Consider the following 25,604-nt stretch of genomic DNA (forward strand, 5'->3'; position numbering starts at 1 on the left):
TGAGGGAGCTGGCCGAAAAGCTGGTTTGGAAACCCTGGTGTAGCGGTGAGCTGGGGAGGCGGCCTAAGTTGGCAGATATTGAGGTCTAACAGAGTCTCGCTTCTACGGCAGAGCCCTGGTGCGTTGCCAAGGCAACAGAACCCGCCTATGCCTTTTCAACAGTTGGGGCCAGGGGCTAACGTGAGGCAACCAAAACAAGGCCACCAAAACTGACGGAGGGTAGAAAGTACTTGCGACTCTAGGTTCACGTAGACTTAGCGCTCGTACTAAACGTCATCGAGCCGAGACGCTGACGCAGTCATATGACGCCACCCCGGAAGTGCGAGCTAGAGCGGGCGGGGAAAAGGGCAGCTGGTTCCTGTAGGGATTAGGTCCCGAGAGGCTGTCTCTGAACTGTTTCCTTAGGTTTCCTCTCGGCCTTCGCTGAATCTTTCAGGTCCACAGACTGAGGAACCGTCTCCACCATCATGGGAGGCGGAGACCTGGTAAGTGCTAGAGACCTGGGCACCGACGACTGAGTCCGAGACCCACAGGCGCCGGGGTGGGGTGGAAGTCGGGGGTAGCAGTCGGTAACCCTGGTAATGAAGTCTTGATTTCAGCACAAGGGGGTGATAAACATGGAGAGGGAGCGGATGGTGAAGCCCACAGAGGGACTGGGATGAGCCTCGGAAGATGTGCGGCGAGGAATGTCTGCTGGTGTCAGGATTTGCTGATTCGGGGGCCCTCGGGCTGGGAAGTCTAAGGTTAGGAAGGGGACAGTTGAACTCATGGAATGGTAGGAGGTAGATCTTGGGCACGCAGACTTTATTTTGTGTGTGTTATCTTCGGACATAGCCTCCCCTGCCCCCCTTTTTTAGCTAGGAGTTCACAGTTGTATGCTGGACCTGGACTGTTGAAAGGGTGGGCTTCAGTCATTTCCCATCCTGAGCTGTGCTGTTTAGAGGCGTCCATTTCAAATCTTGTCCATCTTTGTTTCCTTCCTTACATCAGTGTTTTGCTTTGACGTGAGGCAGCTTTCTTGGTATCGGTAACACTTTTTTTTTTTTTTTTAGGTTAAGTGGCAATTGTTCTTAAGTGCTGTAGTTCGTTTGTGGGGAAGGAATGCCTTAAATAAGGCAGAAATATCCAAGAAGCAGAGAGCTAGGTTAGGACACTATTGATCTTCTCAAAGTGAAGGTAATTGAATCAATAAGTACATCAGTTTGGGTATCTGTCTACTAAGCTGAGTTTGCCGGGTGTCCTTAATTGGATCAAGTTGCAGGGCTCCATCAAAGTTAGTCTAGTTTAGTATGTGCTTCATGTAACTGTCTATTGTGAACAGTGCATTAGTTTACTTCTATAATAAAACCAAGATCAAAAGCAACTGTCGGAGGAGAAGGCTTCTTACATCTTACAGGTTATAGCCCATCATTAAGGCAGCTCAAGTTGTAACCCAGAGGCAGGAACTGAAGTAGAAACCATGGAGGGATGCTGCTTACTGGCTTGCTTCTCTTGCCTTACTCAGCTTCCCTTGTTTACACAGGTAGACCACCTACCTAGGGATGGCACCACCCACAGTGGGCTGGGCCTTCCTCTCTCAGTTCATACTCAAGAACACACACTCACAGACATTCCCACAATCTGATGGAGGCAGTGCCTCAACTGAAGCTGACAACCCAGACTTGCCATCCTTGCCAGGAGAGCTGCAATCTGGGTGATTCTGTTGCCTCTGTGGAGGAGTTGTCCTGTAACTTGTATATTCAGCAGCGTCTAGCCACAGGGTGCCCTTAGCACTCTCATGCAATGGTGACATCTGCAAATTTCTCCAGACCCTGGTTGCTATTGGTGCCTTGGGATGGAAAGGAAAATCTATGTAGGACAAAGTAAGGGCGAGTGTGTTTGTGGTGGTGGAGGTGGTGAAGGCAGTCCTGGTCAGTGGGAAGAATGTAGAAAGAAAGGAAGGATAAGACAACCTGATAGGGGCTGGTGAGATGGCTCAGTGGGTAAGAGCACCCGACTGCTCTTCCGAAGGTCCAGAGTTCAAATCCCAGCAACCACATGGTGGCTCACAACCATCCATAACGAGATCTGGCGCCCTCTCCTGGAGTGTCTGAAGACAGCTACAGTGTACTTACATATAATAAATAAATAAATCTTTAAAAAAAAAAAAAGACAACCTGATAAAGGGGGAAAGGCAGTAAGGAAGGCAAACAGATGGTCCGTGCCTTTGGCTCCAGTGCCTGGGAGGCAGAGTCTGTAAGAGCTCAAGTTTGAAGGCAGTTTGAGCTAAGTAGCAAGGCCCTGGTTGTGTGTATGTGTACATGCACACACATTACACATACACTTGTGTTTTTGCTGACTGTGTGCTTTGCATCTGCAAGGCACCTTGTGTATTTAGTCTTCTTAGCTGGTCTCCCATTTTGCACCTCTCTGGTTGCTGGGAGGTTGGTAATAAATAATTAATTTATACCTTTCCAATCCATTCTTCACGTGATAGCCATTGGTACCTCTTGCCTGCACTGTTCCAGTTCTTGTATTCTGCCACCAACAGGGTGGAGTGCAGGCCCTTCACATGCCTGTAAAGGGTTTGATCAGCTCCCTTCTCAGCTGGCTTTCTCTGACATCCCCTTCTCCATCAGCTTGCCCCCCACCTCCAGCCACGCTGTGGCTGTGAGTGCCGTTTCAGCTTATGGTGCTTCCCACGTCGCCAGCTATATTCCAGCTATCCTTAGAAGCTGCCTCCTCGGGGAAACTTCTAAGATTACAGCTTGAAGCAAAGCAGAGTGAGGAGAGAGGAGAAACCCTCATTGAGGGTGAAGGGGAACAGGAAGGAACGAGGGGAGATTCCTGGGAAGGAGAGGGCTAGGTTTGTGGTAAGGATGCAGGTTTGAGCACAGCACAGTAAGGGGACTCAATACAAAGAGAGATGTTCGCAGAAGAGTGAGCGCCCTGTCCTAGTGAATTCTGTTGCCTTTCAGAGTAAGAGAGCTTCTGCTTTGTACTTGCCCCGCCTTGCTTTTATCAACTTGCATTTTAGGCATGGCTAGTGGAGTCTAAGGTTGAAACTGTTTGATGGAACATCAGAAAAGACCTGTTCCATCCTCAAACTGTAAGGACAGACATTGCCCACAACCTCATGCCTGCCAGGCAGTACTCTCGGGCTGCACTCTTCACCTCGATCTCTTGCCTTTCCATGACTGCATGTGCTGGCTATGGGGAGGGTCAGTGAGGCTGGCTGTGGTGGTTAGGATTAACCTACATAGCATAATCTAGAATCATCTGAAAAAAAGAATCTTTGGTTTTTTTTGTTTTTGTTTTTTCGAGTAGCCCTGGCTGTCCTGGAACTCACTTTGTAGACCAGGCTGGCCTTGAACTCAGAAATCCGCCTGCCTCTGCCTCCCAAGTACTGGGATTAAAGGCACACGCCACCATGCCTGGCTCTGAAAAAAAGAATCTCAACGAGAGATTGTCTCCATTGGGTTGGCTTGTGGTTCTGTCTATTGGAGATTGTCTTAAGTAGTCAGTATGAGAAGACCCTGCCCACTGTGGGTAGCACCATCCTCTAGGCCAGGATCCTGAACTGTATAAAAGTGAAGAAATCAGGCTGAGCAACGTGAACAGGCATGAGCATCTGAGCGTGTGTGCGTTGTTTGTATGTCTGTGCTTTTGACTGTGAATGTAGTGTGACTAGCTGTTTGAAGTTCCTTCCTTGACTTTCTGACAATGATGGGGTTATAAGATGAAATAAATCCTTCTCCTCTACAGCAGCAGAAATGAAATTAGAGCACGGGATTAGTTAGACTCATCGCCTTCCACTTAGCACTTGCTGAATCCTTTGCTCTCTGCGATCATTTACACAGAACCTGAAGAAGAGCTGGCACCCGCAGACCCTTCGCAATGTGGAGAAAGTGTGGAAGGCAGAGCAGAAGCATGAAGCGGAGAGGAAGAAGATTGAGGAGCTGCAGCGAGAGCTCCGAGAGGAGAGAGCGCGAGAGGAGATGCAGCGCTACGCTGAGGATGTTGGGGCTGTCAAGTAAGCGAGGAGCTGGCGGTTCGGGTGGGAACGGCAGTGCTGAGGATGGGTGCCTGACCCAGGGGCTGCGTAATAATTAAGTGGGTCAGCAGGTGGGTTATGCAGCCTGACCAGCTTGGTTCTAAGATTTACTTTGCGTGTCCTGAGTTGCACACCTGAGAAAGGTTTAGGAGCCCTGACATCTCAGTAGAACTTGGGAAGTCACAGTACCCAAGTCTGTGAGTGTCCTTGAGGACCAGATGTGATAATGCGTAACCAACCTAGTGTAGGCAGTGTGGTTGGCAACCATGACTATGACAAAGAATCACTGTCTTTATGCTGCCTGAGGCCTCTGAATGTATCACAGACTCATCTTGAGGGGCATTGGGTAAATGTGTGTAAATAAGTAAAAGCTATCCTGTCTTGCTGAATTTTGCCTTTCATCAGTATCTTAGAAACTCTAGGGCAATCGCAGTAGATGATTATCCTGCTTATCTCATGAGATAAACAGCAGGGAACCCATTCTGTGGTGTATTCCTAGAATGGGATGGTACGGAACCTGCAGACAGATTGTATTAGTGCCATTTCAATTCTTCCCCTTGTTCATGTGCAAGCCTTCAGGATGAGTGGCATGTGGCCACGACCCCTGGGGAACATGTCGGTCTCTCCTTAGCTTCATCCATAGTTGTGTGTGTGAGGCTCAGTTTCAGTACATGGACATATATCATCATGGGTTATACGGAGGGAGGAAATCACATTCTCTCAAGACATGGATTGGGGAGGTTCTAATGTTTTACAGTGAATGAAGTTTATAGAACTTTTAAATGAAATCCATGTATTTAGGGAATGGTGGTGGTAACTGTTAATGGTGGAACTTGACAGAACCCAGCATCACCCGCAGATGGGCCTCTGGGCGCCCCTGTGAGGGATTATCGGATTGTGTTAGTCAGTGGAAGGCCCATCTTGACAGTGGCAGGAGTGCTGCCTGTGCTGGGGATCCCAAGCCGTGTAAGATGCAGCAAGCTGAGCACATGACTGGGCTGCCGTGTGACTGCTCCTTCACTCCTGCCACCTTGGTTCCAGCGTGACAGGCTGTGCCTTGCACTGTGAGCCAGAATAAACCCTCTCTCCCTTAAGTTATTTTTGTCGGGGTGTTTCATCACGACAACAAAAAGAAAATAAGGCCAGCATTAGTACAAAAACAGAACAAGAACATGAATTATTTGTTGTTGTTTTAAACATTTACTTCCTTATTTTTGGGCTGGTGTGATGATGGTTCATTCATTGGTCAAGAGAATTCTCAGAGGGCAGGTTTGATTCCCGGCATACACCCAGTGTCTGTAATTACTTCAGAACTCCTATATTTCAGAGTGTCTGACACCCTCTTCTGGCCTTTGAGGGTACTGTGCACATGTGGTGCACATATGTGTAGACAAAATACATACAATAAAAACAGCTTTTTTTTTTAAAGATTTATTTATTTATGTATGGGAGTATGAGTACACTGTAGATGTACAGATGGTTGTGAGCCTTCATGTGGCTGTTGGGGATTGAATGTTTTAGGACCTCTGCTCGCTCCAGCAGGCCCCACTCGCTCGGTCCCTGCTTGCTCCAGCCCCAAAATTTATTTATTATTATACATAAGTACACTGTAGCTGACTTCAGATACACCAGAAGAGGGCATCAGGTCTCATTACAGATGGTTGTGAGCCACCATGTGGTTGCTAGGATTTGAACTCAGGACCTTTGGAAGAGCAGTCAGTACTCTTACCCGCTGAGCCATCATGCTGGCCCCTACACAGCTGTTTAGAGAGTACAGACAGGGTCTCATGTCATAGCCCAGACTGGTCTCCTCCTGCTTCAGCCTCCTAAGTGTTGAGATTGCAAATTTCCTGTTTCCATGATCTTTTTTTTGAAGTTTGAGGACAATTGTTAAGAGTTTAAAATCAAGGCAGATGAACTATAAATCTCCTGGAGGGGAAGAATGGAGAAACGAAAGGGGCAGAAGCCATACTGTTTGGGATAAGCTGGCAGGGAAGTGAGCTTCGTGGCTATACACATCCACAAGGTGGGGAGGGGATCTTTAGAAAAAGCTCGGGAAAGCACACTTAGGCCTGGTTAGCATCTAAAAGAAAAGACAGAAGAGGGGGAAAAACGATATTCAGGACTCAGAGCGGCAGGCTGGCCCTGCTGAACCCTTTGCGGTTGGTAGGGACCCTGCCTACCTTTTGTAGATGATTTACCTGTCCATTTGGGGTTTGAATGCTTTGTATAGTGATAGGCTTTGACTTTAGCTAAGTGAACACTATTGATTTAATCATTCATTCCACTCTTGTGGTTCTGGTCATTTTTTTTTTTTTAAAGATTTATTTTTTTTTAATTTAAATGAGTACATTGCAGTCTGTCTTCAGACACACACCAGAAGAGGGCATCAGATCCCATTACAGATGGTTGTGAGTCACCATGTGGTTGCTGGGAATTGAACTCAAGACCTCTGGCAGAGCAGTCAGTGTTCTTAACCACTGAGCCAGCTCTCCAGCCCCAGGTCATCTTTTAATATTTATTTATGTATGAGTGCTTTCTCTGCATGTACACCACCTGCATGGCATAAGACTTCATCAGACCCCATTACAGATGGTTGTGAGCCACCATGTGGTGGCTGGGAATTGAACTCATGACTCCTGGATGAACAACCAGTGCTCTTAACTGCTGAGCCATCTCTCCAGCCCAAGTTCAGATGATCTTTTCTGTGTTTGTAGTGCATTGTTCTTGGAACAAAGAAGACCCCTCATATACATAATGTTGTAAATCTCCAAATCTCTTTTGGAGCTAGGGATCAAACCCAAGGCCTCCAGCATGCTAGGCAAGCATTCTCCCACAGATCAGTGGCCTGTTGTCTTAGTATCTGCTGGTAGTGTTACATGGCTGCAGTAACACTATTTGATTCTTGCATTAAATAGATGAAGATGGGCAGTCCTATCTCATGGAGTTCCTGTGGAGTAGAGAGGACTTCAAGAGACAAGGGGGATCTGTGGTGGGGTTTCTCTGTCCTTTTCTGTAATCCCCACCCCCACCCCCAGGCTGAGGACTGAACTCAGGACCATGTTCTTGCTAGACAAGTACTGTTGTCACTGAGCTAAATCCCCAATTCTGTGTGTGTGGTTTTGTGTTCTATGTCACTCATGTGGAAGTCATAGGACAGCTTGCTAGAGTTGTACCTCTCGTTTCCCCATGTGGTTTCCAGAGACTGAACTTAGGATGTCAGGCTTGGTGGCAAACACTTTTATCCACAGGACCATCTTTCTGGCCTGGTTTGTTTGTTCCTTTGAGATAGTTTACATAGCCCATGCAGGCCTCAAATGTAGCGCAGAACCCCTTGAATTCCTGCTTCTCCTACTTCTGCCAGTGTGTGCCTTCTGTGTATTTTAACATTGCCCTGGGTGAAGCGAATGTGCAGTTTTAACAGAGAACCTACTCTATACCCTTCACGTTAGCAAAACCAAATGTGTACAGGATCATTACTCTGTTTTTACATGCTTTTTTTTCAAATAGTTTCTCATTAGAGCCTCAGGGAATCAGTGAGAGGCAGTGGTTGGTGGCTGTGCTATAGAGATGCAGGTACAGAGCAGCCTGTCCAGAATCCCTCAGTTTGGCTAATGGCAAACCTGGAAACCAAGGTCTCTGGAGCCCAGCTCTAGAACTCAGAGGTACCCTGCCCCTCCCCCACCTCACTCTCTGTTGTTTATTAAGCTCAGAGCCTCACACATGGTGGGCAAGTACTCTACCACTCAGAAGTGTTTTAGGCCAGGGTGAGTTAAGACTCGGTAGAACACTCAGGAGGGCTGGCTGCATGGTGAGACACTATCTCAAAAGCAGACAGCCTGTGCCTTCCTCTCTCAGTTCCTTTCCCCAGCAGTGTTTTACTCCCTGCAGGCCACTGGCTCTCCTGCCAGTCCCTGCACTCCCCGCTCCCTTCCTTTAGTGGCGAGCTTCTTTCCCATCCGAACAGCACATGGCCCCTTCCTTTTGCATGTTGAGGGTCTTCAGCTGTCTGGCACCAGCATTCCTTGTCATGCTAATTGGTCTTCAGTTTGTCCCCCCAAAACTCATTGCCTCTGAGTGTCTCTCAGTCACTTGGTCACACACCCCACGGTGTGCTGACCTCTGGACCTCACGCAGTAGCCACTGAGCAACCTTTCCATCTTTCTGCCCTTACTCATCTCTCTGGCACAGGAGATGTGATGAGAACCTGCTTATACGTAATATACTGTAACTTATTTACTGTCCCTATGAACAGCAGGCACACAAGGTGCAGTGTGGCCTTCATCTCAGACATGCTCTTTATGTAGGTTTGTTTTTCTTTTTTAAAGATTTATTTAGCTGGGCAGTGTTGGCACACATCTTTAATCTCAGCACTTGGGAGGCAGAGGCCGGTGGATTTCTGAGTTCGAGGCCAGTTTGGTCTACAGAGTGAGTTCCAGGACAGCCAGGGCTATACAGAAAAACCCTGTCTTGAAAAACCAAAAAAAAAAAAAAAAAAAAAAAAAGATTTATTTATTTTTATTTATATGAGTTGTCTTCAGACACACCAGAAGAGGGTGTCAGATCCCATTACAGATGGTTGTAAGCCACCATGTGTTGCTGGGAATTGAACTCACGACCTCTGGAAGAGCAGTCAGTGCTCTTAACCTCTGAGCCATCTCTCGAGCCTCTGTTGTTTTTCTTTTTTGTTTTGGTTTTTTTGTTTTTGTTTTGTTTGTTTGTTTTGTTTTGATTTGGTTTGGTTTTTCGAGACAGGGTTCTTCTGTATAGCCCTGCCTGTTCTGGAACTCACTCTGTAGACCAGGCTGGCCTTGAACTCAGAAATCTGCCTGCCTCTGCTTCCCAAGTGCTCTGTTGTTTTTCTTTAGTGAAACATGTACTTTTAAAATTCTCTACCTCAGATAGGTGCTGTAACAAATGTCAGAACTCAGGAGGCAGAGCACAGAACCCTGTAAGCACAGGAATCCAGAGCCAGCCTGGACAGCATAGCAAGACTTGAGAGAACCTGGTGTGCTGGTGCTTGCTTTTAATCCTAGCACTCAGGAGGGCCAAGGCTGTATAGGGAGCCCTTGTCTTAAAACCAACCAACCAACCAACCAACCAACCAACCAACCAACCAACAAATAGAAACAAACTGGGGCTTAGGCAAGAGCATCTCAAGTTTGAGGCTACCCTAGATAACAATGAACCCTTCAAAACAAAGCAAACACCACAACAATAACAAGGGCTGCAGAGATGTGTCTGTGGTTAAAACTTGTTGCTCTTGCAGATAACCCAGGTTCAGTTCCCAGCACCAACTTGGTTGCTCACAATCACCTGTTACTCCAGGTCAAAGAGTTCCCATGACCTCTTCTGGCTTCCTGGAGTACCTCATGCACATTATGCATGTACATATCTATTAGGTAGTTAGTTAGGACCACCGACTGCTCTTCCGAAGGTCCTGAGTTCAAATCCCAGCAACCATATGGTGGCTCACAACCATCCGTGTTGAGATCTGACGCCCTCTTCTGGTGCATCTGAAGACAGCTACAGTGTACTTACATATTATATATATATATATATATATATATATATATATATATATATATATATATATTTATATATATAAATAAAAAGAACAAGTAGTGCTCTTGCAGAGGACCTGAGTTCACTCCCAGACCCATGTTAGACAGCTCACAACTGCCTGCTCTAGTTCTGGCCTCCACAGGTACCAGGAATCCATGTGGTGCACACATACACAGTAGTTTCTCACACATACACATTAAAAAAAAATGATCTTGTCAGAAACAAATCCACTGTATACACACCTATAATCTCTGTACGTGGAGGAAGAGGCAGAAGGGTTAGGAGTTCACAAGGCTACTTGCCAGATGACCCTGGACGGAGATACTGATTCCTGAAAGTTGTTGTCCTCTCTGGCCTTCACATGCACACTGATGTATACGTCCCTCCCATTATACACACACACTAACGGTAAATAAAAAATTTAAAGCAAATTAAAACCCAGGAGCTTATTCGTGCAAGTGCTCACTTACCTAGGATGCCCAAAGCCCTGGGTTTGCTCCCTAGTGTGGACCGGGTGTAGTGACATACGGCTGTAACCCCATTTGTGTGGGTAAGAAGTTGGTCATCCTCAGCCAGCGTGGAACAGCTCCTCCCTGGGAGCTCTGGTGTTCATGTGTCCGACTCCCTCCCAGTCTGTGATTTACTTGCATGGGAGTCTTAGGGAAGCCACCACTCTTTCTCATAGGCAGTCTTCCACAGCCTGCCAGAGGTCAGCCTTGAGTCTAGCAGTGTGACCCAGCAGCCACATCAATTCTTTTAATTACAGACTAATGCTTTTCCAAACAGATCCTTCTAATAGCCAAAACAGTTACAAATGGTCATGTTTGTATTGCTTTAAATTATTTTTATTAAAAATGTCCAGGGAATCCAATGCCTTCTTTTGGCTTCTGAGGTGTCAGGCACTCATGCAGTACACAAGCATGTATGCAAGCTTTATACTTAAGAAATAGTTCAGCTTCCTGTCACATAAAGGTTTCATTTAAAACCACATTTTCTTCCCACAAGGAACGAAACAATGTTAAGCACGATGCTGTGACATCATGTAGTGTCCTCCTTTTGTGTCAAAGCATCCTTTACTATCTTACGTTCTTTTGGTTTTCAAGTGCGAGCTCATTTACTAAGCAGGTATCTCTGATCCTTTCCCCTTTTTTCTCAAACATGTAGCCACACTGGGATCACTGTGCCAAGAGCCAGGATAGGCATCGAGCACAGCTTTGCGTGGGGCCATTGTGGTCGCTCTGGGTGCTTTCACATGAAGGTGTAATGTGTAAGCTTGGTAGAGGAGACTAGGTAACTAAGGAAAGATCCATGATTCTGAATTTTCCTCATGGATTGTGAAAAGCATTTCTTCATCCGTAAGCCTCGTTGCCTCTTGTCTGCCAAGTCAGAAATGCTGTTTGGCCTGTGGTAGGGATTTGCAAGGGGCCCAGTGCTGATCAGCTCAGGTCCTGTGTGGAGCTCAACAGGACCTACCTTCCCCTTCCTTTGAATGAATATGTGTTTCTTCTCTCCCTCTCCTTTTCTCTCTCCTTTATTTCCGTTTTAAACCAGGAAAAAAGAAGAAAAGTTGGATTGGATGTACCAAGGTCCGGGTGGCATGGTGAACCGCGAGGAGTACTTGCTGGGGCGCCCCATTGACAAGTATGTTTTTGAGAAGATGGAGGAGAGGGAAGCTGGCTGCTCTTCTGAGACAGGACTCCTCCCAGGCTCAATCTTTGCCCCGTCGGGTGCCAATTCCCTTCTTGACATGGCCAGCAAAATCCGGGAAGACCCGCTCTTCATCATAAGGTACTGCTGGGCGGTTGAGAAGGGTTGTGACAGGGAGGCCTGGGGACTCTTCCAGGTCTGGCGTTTCTCTTGCTTTATGGGCACCCCTGCTTCTGGGTGTGGAGAGAAAGCCTGTGAAGATGCCTGCTGTAGGCCGTATGGAAGGACACTGGCAAGGGCACCAAGCCAGACTAGGTTTATCCACCAAACTTAAACAAAAATAAGGGGTGGGAGGCTAAGGGGTGACTCTGCTGTTAAGAGCACGCATTGCTCCTGCAGAGGACCTGAGTGTGGCTCTCAGTACCCGTGCCAGGCAGTTCAGAGCTTTTGTAACTCCAGCTCCAGGAGATCCAAGGCTTCTGGCACCCACGGGCATCTGTACCCACACACACACACACACATTAAAAATAATAAAAATCCTATTAAAGTTAAAAAGGAGGGAGAAGCAAGGTGACAAAGCACTTGCTAGTTCCTTGGCAATGAGGTGAATACTCCCTTGACCTTACACTTATGCACTGCAGGAGCAGAGCCAGCAAACAGGCTTCCTTCCTTCTCCTTCAGCCCACGTCCTTTTATTTATTTATGGATGAGTGTGCCTCATGTGTTTAGTGCACATAGGTGCGTATGTGTGCTTACTTGGAGGTTAGATCTTTCTCAGTCACTCTTACCTCATTTGTGTGTGCACACATGTGCATGAGAACCCACATGTGTATACATGCCACAGTGTGTGTGTGGAGGTCAGAGGACTATTTTTGGGAGTTGGTTCTCTCCTTCCACCATATGACCTTAGGAATTTGAACTCAAGACAGGATTGGCAGCATGTTCCTTTGTAGGAACTTGCTCTCTACTCAGCCCTCTGACCTCAGTTTTTGAGTCCTCTTGCTAAACCTAGAGCTTGCTTGTTCATCTACACTGACCCGCAAGCCCAGGATCCTCCTGCCACTGTCTCCAGAATGCTAGGCTTATGGCCGTGTGCTGCTCTGCCTACGTTCCTCTGTTGTCACTGGTTTGAGACAGGACCTTACTGTGTAGCTTTGTTTGGCCTAGAGGTCGCTGTTCAGACCAGGCCTACTGCAGACTCACAGCTGTCATCCAAATGTTGGCTGAAGGTGTGCGTGTGCCACCGCACCTGCCTGGCTCAGCTTTCTTACCTGGGTGCTGCAAGGTGGATGCTGAGACCCTTGTGCTGTGTGACAAGCACATCTCCTGCTTCGTGTTGTTTTTTTGAGACAGGTTCTTGCTGTGTAACCCTGCCTAGCTGTGCATGAGGTTTGAAAAGGAGTTGTTACGTAGAATTTGGTGAGGAGGATAACAAAATTTCCTTTGCAAAAAAAAAAGCCATTAAAATTATTTCTTCTATACAGGAAGAAAGAGGAGGAGAAAAAAAGAGAAGTACTGAACAATCCTGTGAAAATGAAGAAAATCAAAGAGCTGGTAAGTCACGCTCTGAACACGCACCGACATGGGAACGGCTGCCTGCCTCTGTGTGTGTGTGTGTGTGTGTGTGTGTGTGTGTGTGTGTGTGTGCACTTTGTGCCTGCGTGTGTGGCTGCATTGTGTCCATGAATGGTTCTTGAAGATGCAGCAGAGGGGCATCAGATCCCCTGGAACTACAGATGCTGTGAACTGCTGTATGGAACCCTGGTCCTCTGGAAGAGCAGCCAGTGCTTTTAAGTGCTGAGTCATTTCTCCAGCCCCTTAGCAGCAGAAGCTGTTGCTGCTTCTCTTCTTCCTCCACATCCTCCTCCACCTTTTCCTTCTTCCTCCTCTTCATCCCCCATTCTTCTCCTCTTCCTCTTCCTGCTCTTCTTTCTTCTTTCTTCCCAGTATCCCAGAACTTGCTCTGTAGAGTAGACTGGCCTCAAACTCACAGAGATTCCCCCTCCCTCTGCCTCCCCAGTGCCGGGACTAAAGGTGTGCACCACCACTGCCTGGCTGGACTCACTTTTGTAATTTCTTTCTCTCTCTCTCTCTCTCTCCCTTCTCCTCCCCTCCCCTCCCCTCCCCTCCCCTCCCCTCCCCTCCCCTCCCCTCCCCTCCCCTCCTCTCCCCTCCCCTCCTCTCCCCTCCCCTCCCCTCCCCTCCCCTCCCCTCCTCTCCCCCTCTCCCCTCCCCTCCCCTCCCCTCCCCTCCCCTCCTCTCCCCTCCCCTCCCCTCCCCTCCCCTCCTCTCCCCCTCTCCCCTCCCCTCCCTTCCTTTCCTTTCCTTTCCTTTCCTTTCCTTTCCTTTCCTTTCCTTTCCTTTCCTTTCTTTGTTTTTTTTTTTTTTTTTTTTTTTGAGACAGGGTTTCTCTGTGTAGCCCTGGCTGTCCTGGAACTCACTCTGAAGACCAGGCTGGCCTCGAACTCAGAAACCTGCCTGCCTCTGCCTCCCAAGTGCTGGAGGAAATAAATCTTAGTTAAGGTACTAAATTAAGGTTACATAGAATCACCAGGACATAGTATCTAAAACACATAACTTAAGGGGTGGGAGAGATGGTTCATCAGCTAAGGGAGTCTGCTGCTTTTCCAGAGAACTTGAGGTCTATTCTCAGTATCCACATCCAGCAATCCACACAAGCCTGTAACTCTAGCTCCAGAGGACCTGATGCCCTCTACACCCCATATACAAGTAAATAACAAGCCTAGCAATCCTGTCACTCAGGTTGAAGGAGGACTGAGGTCGAGACTGGCAGGGGCTACAAGTAGGACCTGTCTCAATATAGAAAGAAGTTACAGGGCTGGAGAGATGGCTCAGTGGTTAAGAGCACTGACTGCTCTTCAATTCCCAGCAGCCACATGGTGGCTCACAACCATCTCTAATGGGATCCGATGCCCTGAGTGAGAACTGAACCCCGATCATCAGGCTTGGTGACAAGTGTAGTCAGCCAGTGAATGGCAGACATGCCAGAGGGACAGAGTGATGACAGTAGCAATTATTATTACTTATTTATAGTTTATGGACATTGGGTGTTTTGCTTGCATGAATATTTGTATGAGGGTGTCAGATCCCCGGGAACAGAAATTACAGTTGTGAGCTACCATGTGGGTGTGGGGAATTGAACCTGGGTCCTCTGGAAGAACAGCCTGTGTTCCTTAGCTCCGAGCCATCTTTCCAGCTCCCAATAATAATAATTTTTAAAATGTGGATGCCTTGCTCACTTATCAGGAGTTTTGTTCAGAAGGCATCTGGGGTGCGTTTGTACCCAGCATGGGTACCTTGACAACGTCCCGGGCCTGTCTGGATGTGAGCCATTCCCTATGCCAGCTACTAACAGCGGGTCAGTAATCTCATGGGATTCTATTCTGGACATTTCCCAGTTGCAAATGAGCCTTGAGAAAAAGGAGAAGAAGAAGAAGAAGGAGAAGAAGAAGAAGCACAAGAAGCACAAACACAGAAGCTCCAGCAGTGGTGGCTCCAGCAGCGAGGATGAGCAGAGCCAGGCCCGGTAAGCAGGCACTGCCAGCTCCCCAGCACAGCCTTCCTAGCCATGGCTTCATCCACGCCCCGGGAGTACTGAGCACCTGTCCTGATGGGGAGCACACCAGTGTGCACTCCGCAGCACAGAGCTTGGCCTCTGGCATCAGAGTTCCTTGGAAATACTAAGTCTGTGTCGCTTGGTGCACTCTTGCATAGGTGGACACTCGCCTCAGATCTGACGAGCGCTTTCATCTCCGCTTGAGTCCTTGGTACTGAAGAGGGTTTTCTGTATTCTCTCCCTCTTTTTGTAAAAATGGATTAATGGAACCTGCGGGCCCATTCTGCATTTTCCCGAAGGGACAGTCAGCGCTGTTGCTGCTGACTCACGATTAGTCCCCGGAATAGCAGCATGGGCTGAGAGGAGAGTGTCTTCAGGCTCGGAGGCTGAGAGCTCTGCCCACAGCTTTTCACAGGAAAAACTCGACTGTGCTGATGTATCTTCCAGTGAAGACAGTCCAAATAGAGCAGGGTGCTGCCAAGCCCTGGAAGGATAGCTGGGTGCTGGGAGACTGGTCTCAGCAGGAGAGAGTCTAACTGGACTTGCCTGCCTTTTCTTTTTCAGTGAATGTGTCTATGTTTTCATCTCTTAGGTCTCAAAAGAAGATGGCAAATTCCTTTCCTGTTTTGTCCAAAGTCCCTGGATATGGCTTACAGGTAGAGATGTGGGCTTTTCAGAGGGAGTCATTGTGGGACTGTGCAGTCCAAGGTATCCCCCCTTTCACACCTGCAGATAACTGGGGAGTTTGGATAGTGGAGGCTGGGGCTGCTGGAGACCAAGCCTGCTCCTTATGCTTGAGCCCTTTGCCTCCTTCTGAGAGTCCTCTAAATAGCTAGAGATCACGAGTTGGAGCACTTAGCATGCTGCCAAGAACTCTCCATAATTGACATATGCAGACCAGCCTGGTCTTGAAACTTTCCGTGTACTTAGCTTAGCATTTTGAGTACTAGGATTCAGGTGTGGCCCGCACACCTCCATGCGGCTGTGTGCTCACATGGTCACTGTTGGCGCTTTAAAGACCCTTATTCTTTCCCTGCTTTACTGCGTTTCTGTGTGAACAGCTAGTTTTTCCTGTGACTGATTGCTCGTCTTAATGATCCAGGTGAGGGACTCTGACCGGAACCGGGAGCTGCAGGGTTCTCTGGGTGAACAAAGGACAACAAAGAACCATTCCCGGTCAAGAAGCTCCTCGCCCCCTAGGCGTGCCAGCAAGAAGAGCGCCAAGGAAGAGAGGCCCCGGGACAGGAGGTCTCGGTCCCCAAGGCCCAGCAAACCGTGAGTATGGGAATTACATGGGAAATAATCTGTGACTCTAAGGACCGAATCACAGCAGGGTTTGCCTTGGGTGGTGGTCATCACCTCCATCCTTAGATGTCTCAGCTTTATTTCCTCTGCCGTCACAGTGCAGTGATGTTGCAGTCATGGGGCCGTCACTGTATAGCACTGTGCAGTCACGTTGTATTCACAGTGCAGTCACGGTGTAGTCACGGTGTATTCATAGTGCCATCACAGTGCAGTCACGGTGTAGTTACGGTACAGTCACAGTGAAGTCACAGTATAGTCACTGTGCAGTCACAGTGTAGTCACGGTGTAGTCAGAGTGTATTATTCATAGTGCCATCACAGTGCAGTCACAGTGTAGTTATGGTACAGTCATGGTGCAGTCACAGTGTAGTCACAATGAATTGCACTTGCAGGACCATAATGGGCTGGCAGAATTTCCTCTCCTATTTGGGTTATATTTTCTCTTCATGTGTGTCTATCATGTATATGTGTGGTGAATACACATGTGTGGGTGGGCACACATACTTGTGCATGTAGGGAGGACAAAAGAAGGTACCTGCCACTGTCTACCGCATTCCATCGAGGCAGCTGTTCCCTAATTCAGAGCTCACTGTTTTTCCTCTTGGCTGAGCTGGAAGCCTTCAGATCCCAGACACTCCTGACCCCATCCTGTTCAGTGCTGGGCTTATAGGCATGTGCAGGGCTGTGCCTGACTTGTTATGTGGAAACTGGGACTGAGCTCTGGTCTTCGTGCTTATCTAGCAGGAAATTTTAACTGCTGAGGCCCTGGATTATACGTAAAAATTCTTTATTTATTTGTGTGTGTATGTGTGTACACCTTTGTGCCATTGCGTGCTTGTGGGGGTCAGAGAACAGTTTGAGGGAGTTGGTCCTGACCTCTGCCATATGGATTCCTAGAGATTGAACTCAGGCTGTCAGGCTTGGTAGCGCACGCCACCCATTGAGCCATCTTGCTGGCCCCTGCCTGAGTTGTAATTTATGGGAGTTCCATATGAAAAGACTTGTCTCTCTGTGTCTATTATAGGCATACCTCTAAGGTAAACAGGAAAGAGAGAGACAGCCCATCACCTAAGAAGGAGGCCTACCAGAGGCGGCATGCTTCTGGGTACACCAGGTAAGTCAGGCCCTCTTCAGTTTGGACTTCATAAGGCTGCATCTAGAGGCTGCTGGCAGCAGGGAAGTTGGTAATGTACCTGGTTTCCTTTAGTCCTCTGATTTTTTTTTTTTTTCCAGACATAGGCTCATGTATTCCAGGGTATTGGCCTCAGACTTAGTATATATATAATCAAGGGTGACCCTTAAACTTTTGGTCAGTCTGCCTTCATCTCCTGAGTGCTAAGATTAACGGTATATACCACTAAGCCCAATTTATGTGGTGTTGGGGATCAAGCCAGGGCCTTGTTCATTGGTCCAACTGAGCTGTACCCATTCCGCTCAGCTTGGTTTAATCCTGGGTCTTGCATTGTGCACTAGGCTGGCATTGAGCTTGTGGTGATCCTCCTACCTCAGCTTCTGAGAGATGTGTTTACAGGTGTGGACACCAGTGGCCACACCCCTCTGGTCAGCTTTTACTCGTAAGATACACTGAACAGACAAAATCTGGCTGTCCAGATGGCTTAGTGGTAAAGCCTGCTCCCAAGGCTGACATCCTGGGTCTGATCACCGGTACCCATATAGAGGAAAACAAGTTGTCCTCTGACCTTTATATATGCACCGAGGTACACCTACCCACTCACCCACACAAATTTCATAAAAAGATTACAAAAAAAAGTAGGCCTAGAGAGATAGCTCACTAGGTATAAAGGGCTGCTGCCGGGCTGGTGAAATGGCTCAGCGGTTAAGAGCGTCGACTGCTCTTCCAAAAGTCCTGAGTTCAAATCCCAGCAACCACATGGTGGCTCACAACCATCCGTAACAAAAATCTGATGCTCTCTTCTGGAGTGTCTAAGAGCTACGGTGTACACACATATAATAAATAAATAAATACATTAAAAAAAAAGGAATTATAGGGCTGGTGAGATGGCTTAGTGGGTAAGAGCACCCGACTGTTCTTCTGAAGGTCCAGAGTTCAAATCCCAGCAACCACATGGTGGCTCACAACCATCCGTAATGAGATCTGGTGCCCTCTTCTGGAGTGTCTGAAGACAGCTACAGTGTACTTACATATAATAAATAAATAAATCTAAAAAATTAAAAAAAAAAAAGGAATTATTTAAGGGGGGGGGCTGCTGCCAACTGGATCCCTGGGGCTTGTTGATTAGCTTGTCGGACTGAGCTGATAAGCTCCAAGTTCAGGGAGAGACCTGGCTCAAAAATACGGTGGAGCAAGGGTGGAAGAATGTCATCTGACATTGGCCTTGGTCTTCCACATGTACACACACACACACACACACACACACACACGCTTATACCACACAGGTTTTATATGGAGTGTTCTCTGAAGCCCCGCTGGCCTGAAATTCTCTGTAATCCTCCTGCGTAATCAGTTTTATGTATTTATTTAGTGGAGCTGTGATTGAGGGTTTTGTTTGTTTGTTTGTTTGTTTGTTTTTGAGACAGGGCCTCACACAAACTCATCATGTTCCTGTCTCCCCTTCCTAAGTTCTGGCTCTAGGCAAGTGCCACCATTCTCAGTTAAAAAGTGCTTGTTTGTTTCTGTTGTTTTATAGACAGGGTTTCTCTGTGTAGCCCTGGTTGTCTTGGCCATGTAGACCAGGGTGGCTTTGTTTTATAGACAGGGTTTCTCTGTGTAGCCCTGGTTGTCTTGGCTATGTAGACCAGGGTGGCCTTGAACTCACAAAGATGCTGTCTCTGCCTCCTGAGACAGAGACAGGGATTAAAGGGGTTTGCCACCATGCCTGGCTAGCTAGCTTAGTGTTTTTGACAGGAAGCATAGTTACTATGGATAACTAAATGTCAGGTTTTAATATTTTAGTTTGTTTCTCCAAATGGGCACTTTTTAAAAAACAGAACTCCGGGCTGGTGAGATGGCTCAGTGGGTAAGAGCACCCGACTGCTCTTCCGAAGGTCCAGAGTTCAAATCCCAGCAACCACATGGTGGCTCACAACCATCTGTAACGAGATCTGGCGCCCTCTTCTGGAGTGTCTGAAGACAGCTACAGTGTACTTACATATAATAAATAAATAAATCTTTAAAAAAAAAAAAAAAAAAAAAAAGAACTCCATCATTTTTCCCTTTAAAGTCTTGTATCATAAACTGTGTACAAACTGTAACATACCTATTTTAGAAGCAGTAGATTTGGATGTCTGACATTGTTAAGTGGTGACTAATCTGGCTCATCACTTCCTTTTTTTGTTCTAACTTCACTTAGGATGGATGCCAGGGAAGCTGATCTACCTATTCTATCCCTACCTGTTATATCAAGCTAAGTCAGGTTGCTGGCATCTAGCTTCATCCCAAGGTGGTACCTTATGTTCTTGGGTTGTATCCATGAGCGTGTGTGTCATGTACAGCCTTAACTCACACACAGAGACCAGAGGAGGACATTGACCTCGACCTTATTCCCTGAGCCGGGTTCTCACTGACTCTGCAGCTCAGTGATAGCCAAGCTAAGAGGCTGCCAGCTCCTGGGGTTTGCCTGGTTTGCCCACTAATGGTAGGGATCCAGGCATGTGTGGCTGTGCTCAGCTTTTACAGGGGAGCTGTGGCTTTGAACTCAGAACTTCAGCCTTGCACAGCAAGTACTCTTGAACCAGTCTCAACTTGTAGCCATGGGCTTTTGGTTTTGCTTTGGTTTTTATCCATGGGTTTGTAAGCATCTCTTATGGAGTGTGAACTAGCACTTTGTTTTGTAAGTTCTTAGCGGTGCGGTGACAAACGTATTATAAGGCTAGGTTCCTGATTAGCTCTCAGTCTATTTCATAGTTGTTTTAAAATAATTATCCTAGAGATTACTTAGTGTGACTATGAAATCCTTCACTGAAGTCTTCATGGTTTGGTTGGAACCATCTGCCTGAGGCATCAGAAGGCAGGAAACTCACCTAAGCATGGCGTTGCTTCTCCTCCTTGGGGACCCGAGCTGGCAAGTCTGTGACCTGCCTGCATGCCGAGCTGCTTCTGTCCTGTTTTGTTTTGCTGGGGAAGGAATAGAACCTGGGATTGTTTTTGTGCTCAACAGAAAACTCTCAGCAGAGGAACTAGAGCGGAAACGGCAGGAGATGATGGAAAATGCCAAGTGGAGGGAGGAGGAGAGGCTCAGCACCCTCAAGAGGCACGCCAAGGAGGACGAGCGGGAGCACAGGCTGGAGAGGTTGGACTCTCGCTCCGGCAAGTTCATCCAGTAAGTGACTGCTCATACCTGCGTGGGCTCCACCTTCGTGGGCTCCACGAGGTCATGTGGCAGCTGGCCCACTACTGGGGCTGGCGGTGCTGTTTGTCTGTGTCCAGAGACCTCAAAACTCAGCCTTGGGACCACTCTTGGTACTGTTCCCAGTTTCTAACCAGATAATAGCATTTTTATTTGACATAGAAAAAGTAATTGGTATTTTTCCCAAATCACTGAAATTCCTTGGCCTTCCTTTTAAGTAAAAATTTGTGGCTCAGAAACCCTTTTTCCAATGAAACTTGACTGGTTTTCCAAAGCAGATGAGTTTTCCCTTATGGGCATTGAAAAGCCCTGGTTCCAGATGGAGTCCTTTGAAAATTGTCTATGTGGGCTGAAAAGAACTTGTGTTTTTGCAGTTGCTTTCTGGCTGCAAACCTGTTTCTTATGATTCTGCCAGGGCTGACCAGTTGAAATGTCCTTTTTCCCCACTCCCCTGTCTTTCCTTCCCTAGCCGCATGAAGCTGGAGAGTGCGTCGACCTCCTCCCTGGAGGACCGCGTGAAGCGCAACATCCATTCCCTACAGCGGACGTCGGTGGCCCTGGAGAAGAACTTCATGAGGAGATGAGAACCAGTCTCTTGTACTGTTTTGCCTGAATTTTCCAGGGAGGCTACTGACTCCTTAAAATTCTCTTTATAAGAGTTCAGATGGCTTCCTGTACAGATGAGAACCCACCACTGTTCAAGTGCCCTTTGTCCACTGACTCCTGAAACACTTCACATCCGTTAAAACACTGATGTGACCTGAATCGGGCTCCTCAGGAACTTTGGCTGGATGTGGATGCACTGTGGGGTTTGACTGTGTTTCAGTGGCTGGCACTGGACGGCTTGGATGCTTGTCACCCCTCTTCCCTCCCACCTGAATGAATGGATCAGACTTCCAGAGGCCTCTCTTAAGAGCCACCCAGATGGACGGTGCTCACTGGTATAAACGAACATTGACTTTATTTAGTAGATTATGTGACAGAATAGCCAAGCATCAGGAAGAGCCAAGAAGAGAAGAAGCTGGAAGAGAAAACAGAACCAAAAGCCCTAAGTGAACTGCTACCCACCCGGGCTTTACGCTGTAAAGATGTAATGTGTATATACAAATGTATAATTCTATATTTGCTTTTAAAAAGTTAGCCTTGTGAGAACATTTTGTTGGATGACCTTGTCAGAAAAGTAACACAGTAGTTACTGGTAACACAGGGATACTGACCTTTGTCATTTGGACATGACTTTGTCCTCTACAAATGTGTTAGGCTACATTTATAGGTATGTACTGGCTTCAGGAAGGACACACCTGCCAAGGGACATACACATCCTCCTCTGTCCCTTGGAATCCTATAGTGGGCACCCAGTGGGGCAGGAATCAGGACCCATGTTGTCTGATGACTCCTGAAAGAAAATACTTGGGAAGCTGTTTGCTTTCTGGCTAATTTTTATTTGTTTGTTTGTTGAGGCAGGGTCTCTTGTAGCTCAGGCTAGCTTTGATTGGACCGGGGAGCTGACAGTGACCCTGCACTTCAGATCCTCTGACCACACACAGTTGCTGCTCCTGCCACTGCTGCTTTGTGGTTTTTCTGTGATACGGGGCCCTTGCTGGTCCAGGGCAGCCTGATGGTGGCTCTCCTGCCTCAGCCTCCTGAGTGCTGGCTGCGGTTAGGCCACTCCCATCCTCCAGCTGCCTTTATCCTGTAATAACTAAAAATCTAAGACAAGACTCAAGGGGCCACACCCATGTCTTTACTGCCATTCCTTTATTCTTTCACCAGAAGCCCTCATTTGTTTGACCAGGGAACTTCTAGGTGCTTTTTAAACAGACAACAGATTCACCCTAGTGGTAGCTGACCTTAAACTGTAGATCTCCTGTTTTAGTCTCTGGAGCTGTGATTGCAGACCATGTGGCCCTCAGAGGTGCTCTTAACTCATATAGTAAGCCATTTCGTTGTTCTACCAGTTCCTAATTTCTCCTCAAATGTTTGGATTTAAGCACTAAAATTCCAGTCACTGTAATTATTATTATTATTTTTCTTTCTTTTTTTTTTTTTTTTTTTTTTGAGACAGGTATAGATCTCTGTATAGATAGCCCTGGCTGTCCTGGAACTCACTTTGTAGATCAGGCTGGCCTCGAACTCAGAAATCTGCCTGCCTCAGCCTCCCGAGTGCTGGGATCAAAGGTGTGCGCCACCACGCCCGGCTGGCACTATAATTCTTAAAACTCAGTTTCTCCCCAGACAGTATAACATTATTCATTTAATCATTTCATCCTTCTGCCCTATGTTATAGTTAATTATGGCTTTTATTTTATTACTTGGTAATAAAGGCTACATTTATTTTTGTAACTGTGTAGAGCGATCTACCACGTGCCTGGTACTGAGTTTTGATATCCCAAGTGTTGACCTGTGATTTGTGTCGGATACAGAGACCCTTCGACCAAGTGGAATTACGTAATAAACCATGGGCAGTTTACTCCAGATTTCTTGGAGCAAGAATGAAAGGATTATTACATTACGCGTCCACAGATGCTAGCGGCGTCTAAACTTGACCATCGGGATAGAGGAGGCTAGGCGGCAGGTGGGTGGGCGCGCGGCCCATTCATAAAACCTGGGATTCCCGGCCTGCTCCTCTGATTGGCCCCCGGGAAAGGGGGCGTACCTCGCGGGTGGAGCGAGCCGTCGGCCCAGGGGAGTGGGAAGATCCACGCTTGGGTGGAGCGAGGGGGCGGTCCCTGGTTTTCTAGGCAGGACTTCCTTTCCCCTTTGCCGCGTTACTCCTCTGTCCCCCGGGGTGGGGATGGTATGTTCCAGCCTCTTCTCATGCCGGCCCCTCTTCCCCTCCCGAAGCGGCGGCGTTGCTGCCATTTTAGTACTTCATGTGGAGGCAAAGTCAAAGCCCGGCCTTGAGGGTGTCCGAGCAGGGAGCCCTTCTTGCGGAGTGCCTCGAGGCTGTCCATCCTCAGTCTTCCTCGTTCCCGCGCGTGAAGCCGGCTGGGTTCCCTTCAGGCGGGGAGAGGAGGAGTGGGCGGGGCAGCCGCAAGCGCCCGGGGACGGGCGGTACCATTCCGACGGGGAGGGGAGAGCCGGGATCCAGTGGGCGGTGCCGCCCGGGGGCGGGGTGAGGAACGGGCTGGCCTGCTCCCCGGGGCGGGGCGGGGCGGGCCGGCGCAGCGAGGGCGGGGCGTGGGGCGGACGGAACCACCGGGGCGGGGTGGGGAGGTAACGGGACGGGCGCGACCATGGCTCGGTGAGGCAGCGGGGGTGGGGATCGGTTCGGGGGAGGCCTGGGGCCGCTCGCTGGTGCGCTGTCTCCGCCGCCCCCACTTTCGCCGCCGCCGCCGCCGCCGCCCCGGGCATGTCGTCCAACTGCACCAGCACCACGGCGGTGGCGGTGGCGCCGCTCAGCGCCAGCAAAACCAAGACCAAGAAGAAGCATTTCGTGTGCCAGAAAGTGAAGCTATTCCGGGCCAGCGAGCCGATTCTCAGCGTCCTGATGTGGGGGGTGAACCACACGGTAACCAGCTTCCCCATGCGCGCCCCCACTCCCTCCGGCCTCGCCACGCTCGCCCGGCGGGTGACGCCTGCAACCCTTCCGCCGAGCCACTTGCATGCCCGCCCACCCGTGCACGCTGTCCGGCCGGGCGTGCACTCCCCGTTCGCCACGCGAGGCCTGGTGTCCCCGTGCTATGCCGTCGTCGTTTCCCCTTCGCTCCAGCCCCTCTGGCTTCTTGCGTCCGAATGCTGGCTCCGTACAACCCCGGAGCTTCCGAGGGAAGGCCTGGGTGCTGCAACAACGCTGCTTCTACCCTCAGCGTGTTTGTTGCATGGCTATTCCTCTTGTCCCTTATAGCTGGCTACCACATCATTGCTCAGTTGACAGGGCAAGTGGGACTGGCTTGCCTGAATGTTCCTGTTTGTGGTCCTTTGGTTGGTGTGGCTGCTCAAAGTTTCCCATCTTCTAGGCCTCCTTACCCCTGACTGTGGACATCCTCTCTGGGTTTCCTTTTTTTTTTCTTCTTCTTCATGAAGATGTACTAACTGGAGAAGCAGAGACTTATCTAGACCACAGACACTTGACTTGGGTTCCCATGGATGAAGGCTAAGTGCGAGCACAAGGCCCGAGGGAGTGTAGACTTGGTTATGGAAATAATGTATCTTCCCCGTTCTTCTGTGGTGTTTCAAAGCCATTGACTTCTCGACGGTTTTCCGGGCTGTGATAATGGTGATATCTGTCGCAGATGAGTGGTCCTTTGGGTCCCGGGTGCTTTGGGATGGTGCAGCAGCCTCTGCCAAGAAGTTGGATGTGGCCAACGTTAGCTGGCTGGCTCTGTTTATGTGCTGTTTGTTTGGGATCTGCTCTCTTTTGGTGGCTTGCTCTTTGCCTTCTCACCGTTTCTTTGTGAGTCCCTACACTGGGAGCAAACAGAGGAAGTGAAAAGGCCTGAGGTGCTGACTCTACCAGCCACAAGTTTAGAATGGGGGTGGGTGGGGGGAGGATGACGGGTCGGGTCTCCTGCGGATTTCATTCTTTAGGCTCCATGACTTTTCTGAACACTTGAAATTGTCCACAAGACCAAACAATGACCCAGGGGCCCAGGGTCAGCGAGACTTTATTTTCTCTTGCTTTGGTAGAAGACCTAGAGGATCCTTTGGCTAGAGATCGAGGAACAGCCACCTAGACCAGCGTATCAGATCTTTACGTCCCTTAGAGAAGAGCGCATGTGTATGTGAGGTCCTCTCGGGCCTCTTAGTCTTGGGCACAGTACCCTTTTCCGTGGAGTCCCTGGGCTTAATGAGTGTCCAGGCCGGGAAGTGGGATGCCCGGACCTCTAAAGGAGCTGGACATCAACAGTGAGCAGAGCTTGCTCCTCTTGCTTCTTGCTGCTTCGGGGGTCATCTGACATTCCCAGGGAAATTGGGTCAGCAAATTGTGAACCCTGCATCCCTTTCTGGGAGTCACTCCTTGATTTTGTTTGACATCTGGCCTCTCACTAGAAAGCATCCTGTAGCAAAAGCCTGAAGGTGGGTAACTTCATTTCACTCCGCAGACTGAACAGAGCCTTTGGCTCGGGGTAGCTTGCCTATGCTTGCTGTGAAGAGACAGTTCCTTGTCCAGCACCAAGAGGCTCTCTGTTGGTTAGTGGCGGTTCTTG

General features: G+C 48.6%; 2 protein-coding genes across 3 annotated transcripts in view; both read left to right on the forward strand.

The window, feature by feature from the left end:
• Window positions 1-343: 343 nt before the first annotated feature.
• Window positions 344-22,931, forward strand: Cwc25 (CWC25 spliceosome associated protein). Its single transcript, XM_021177183.3, has 10 exons — window positions 344-485; window positions 3,840-4,012; window positions 11,150-11,386; window positions 12,730-12,799; window positions 14,665-14,792; window positions 15,415-15,478; window positions 15,925-16,097; window positions 17,151-17,240; window positions 20,266-20,427; window positions 20,924-22,931. Exons 1-10 carry the CDS (start codon window positions 468-470, stop codon window positions 21,036-21,038), a joined length of 1,230 nt encoding a protein of 409 aa, XP_021032842.1. The 5' UTR covers window positions 344-467; the 3' UTR covers window positions 21,039-22,931.
• A 756-nt stretch (window positions 22,932-23,687) lies between these two features.
• The window catches only part of Pip4k2b (phosphatidylinositol-5-phosphate 4-kinase type 2 beta), a 30,961-nt gene continuing 29,044 nt past the window's right edge, over window positions 23,688-25,604 (forward strand). The window contains exon 1 of one of the 2 annotated variants that reach the window (XM_021177373.2): window positions 23,688-23,698. Coding sequence is in view for 1 of the 2 variants with exons in the window: in XM_021177372.2 (XP_021033031.1) it covers window positions 23,807-23,965 (159 nt within the window). In the remaining variant the exon portion in view is untranslated. The other variant, XM_021177372.2, reaches the window with a different exon arrangement.

This window comes from Mus caroli, unplaced genomic scaffold, assembly GCF_978045245.1.
Source record: "Mus caroli unplaced genomic scaffold, Mus_caroli_1 scaffold_13, whole genome shotgun sequence".
NCBI lineage: Eukaryota > Metazoa > Chordata > Mammalia > Rodentia > Muridae > Mus > Mus caroli.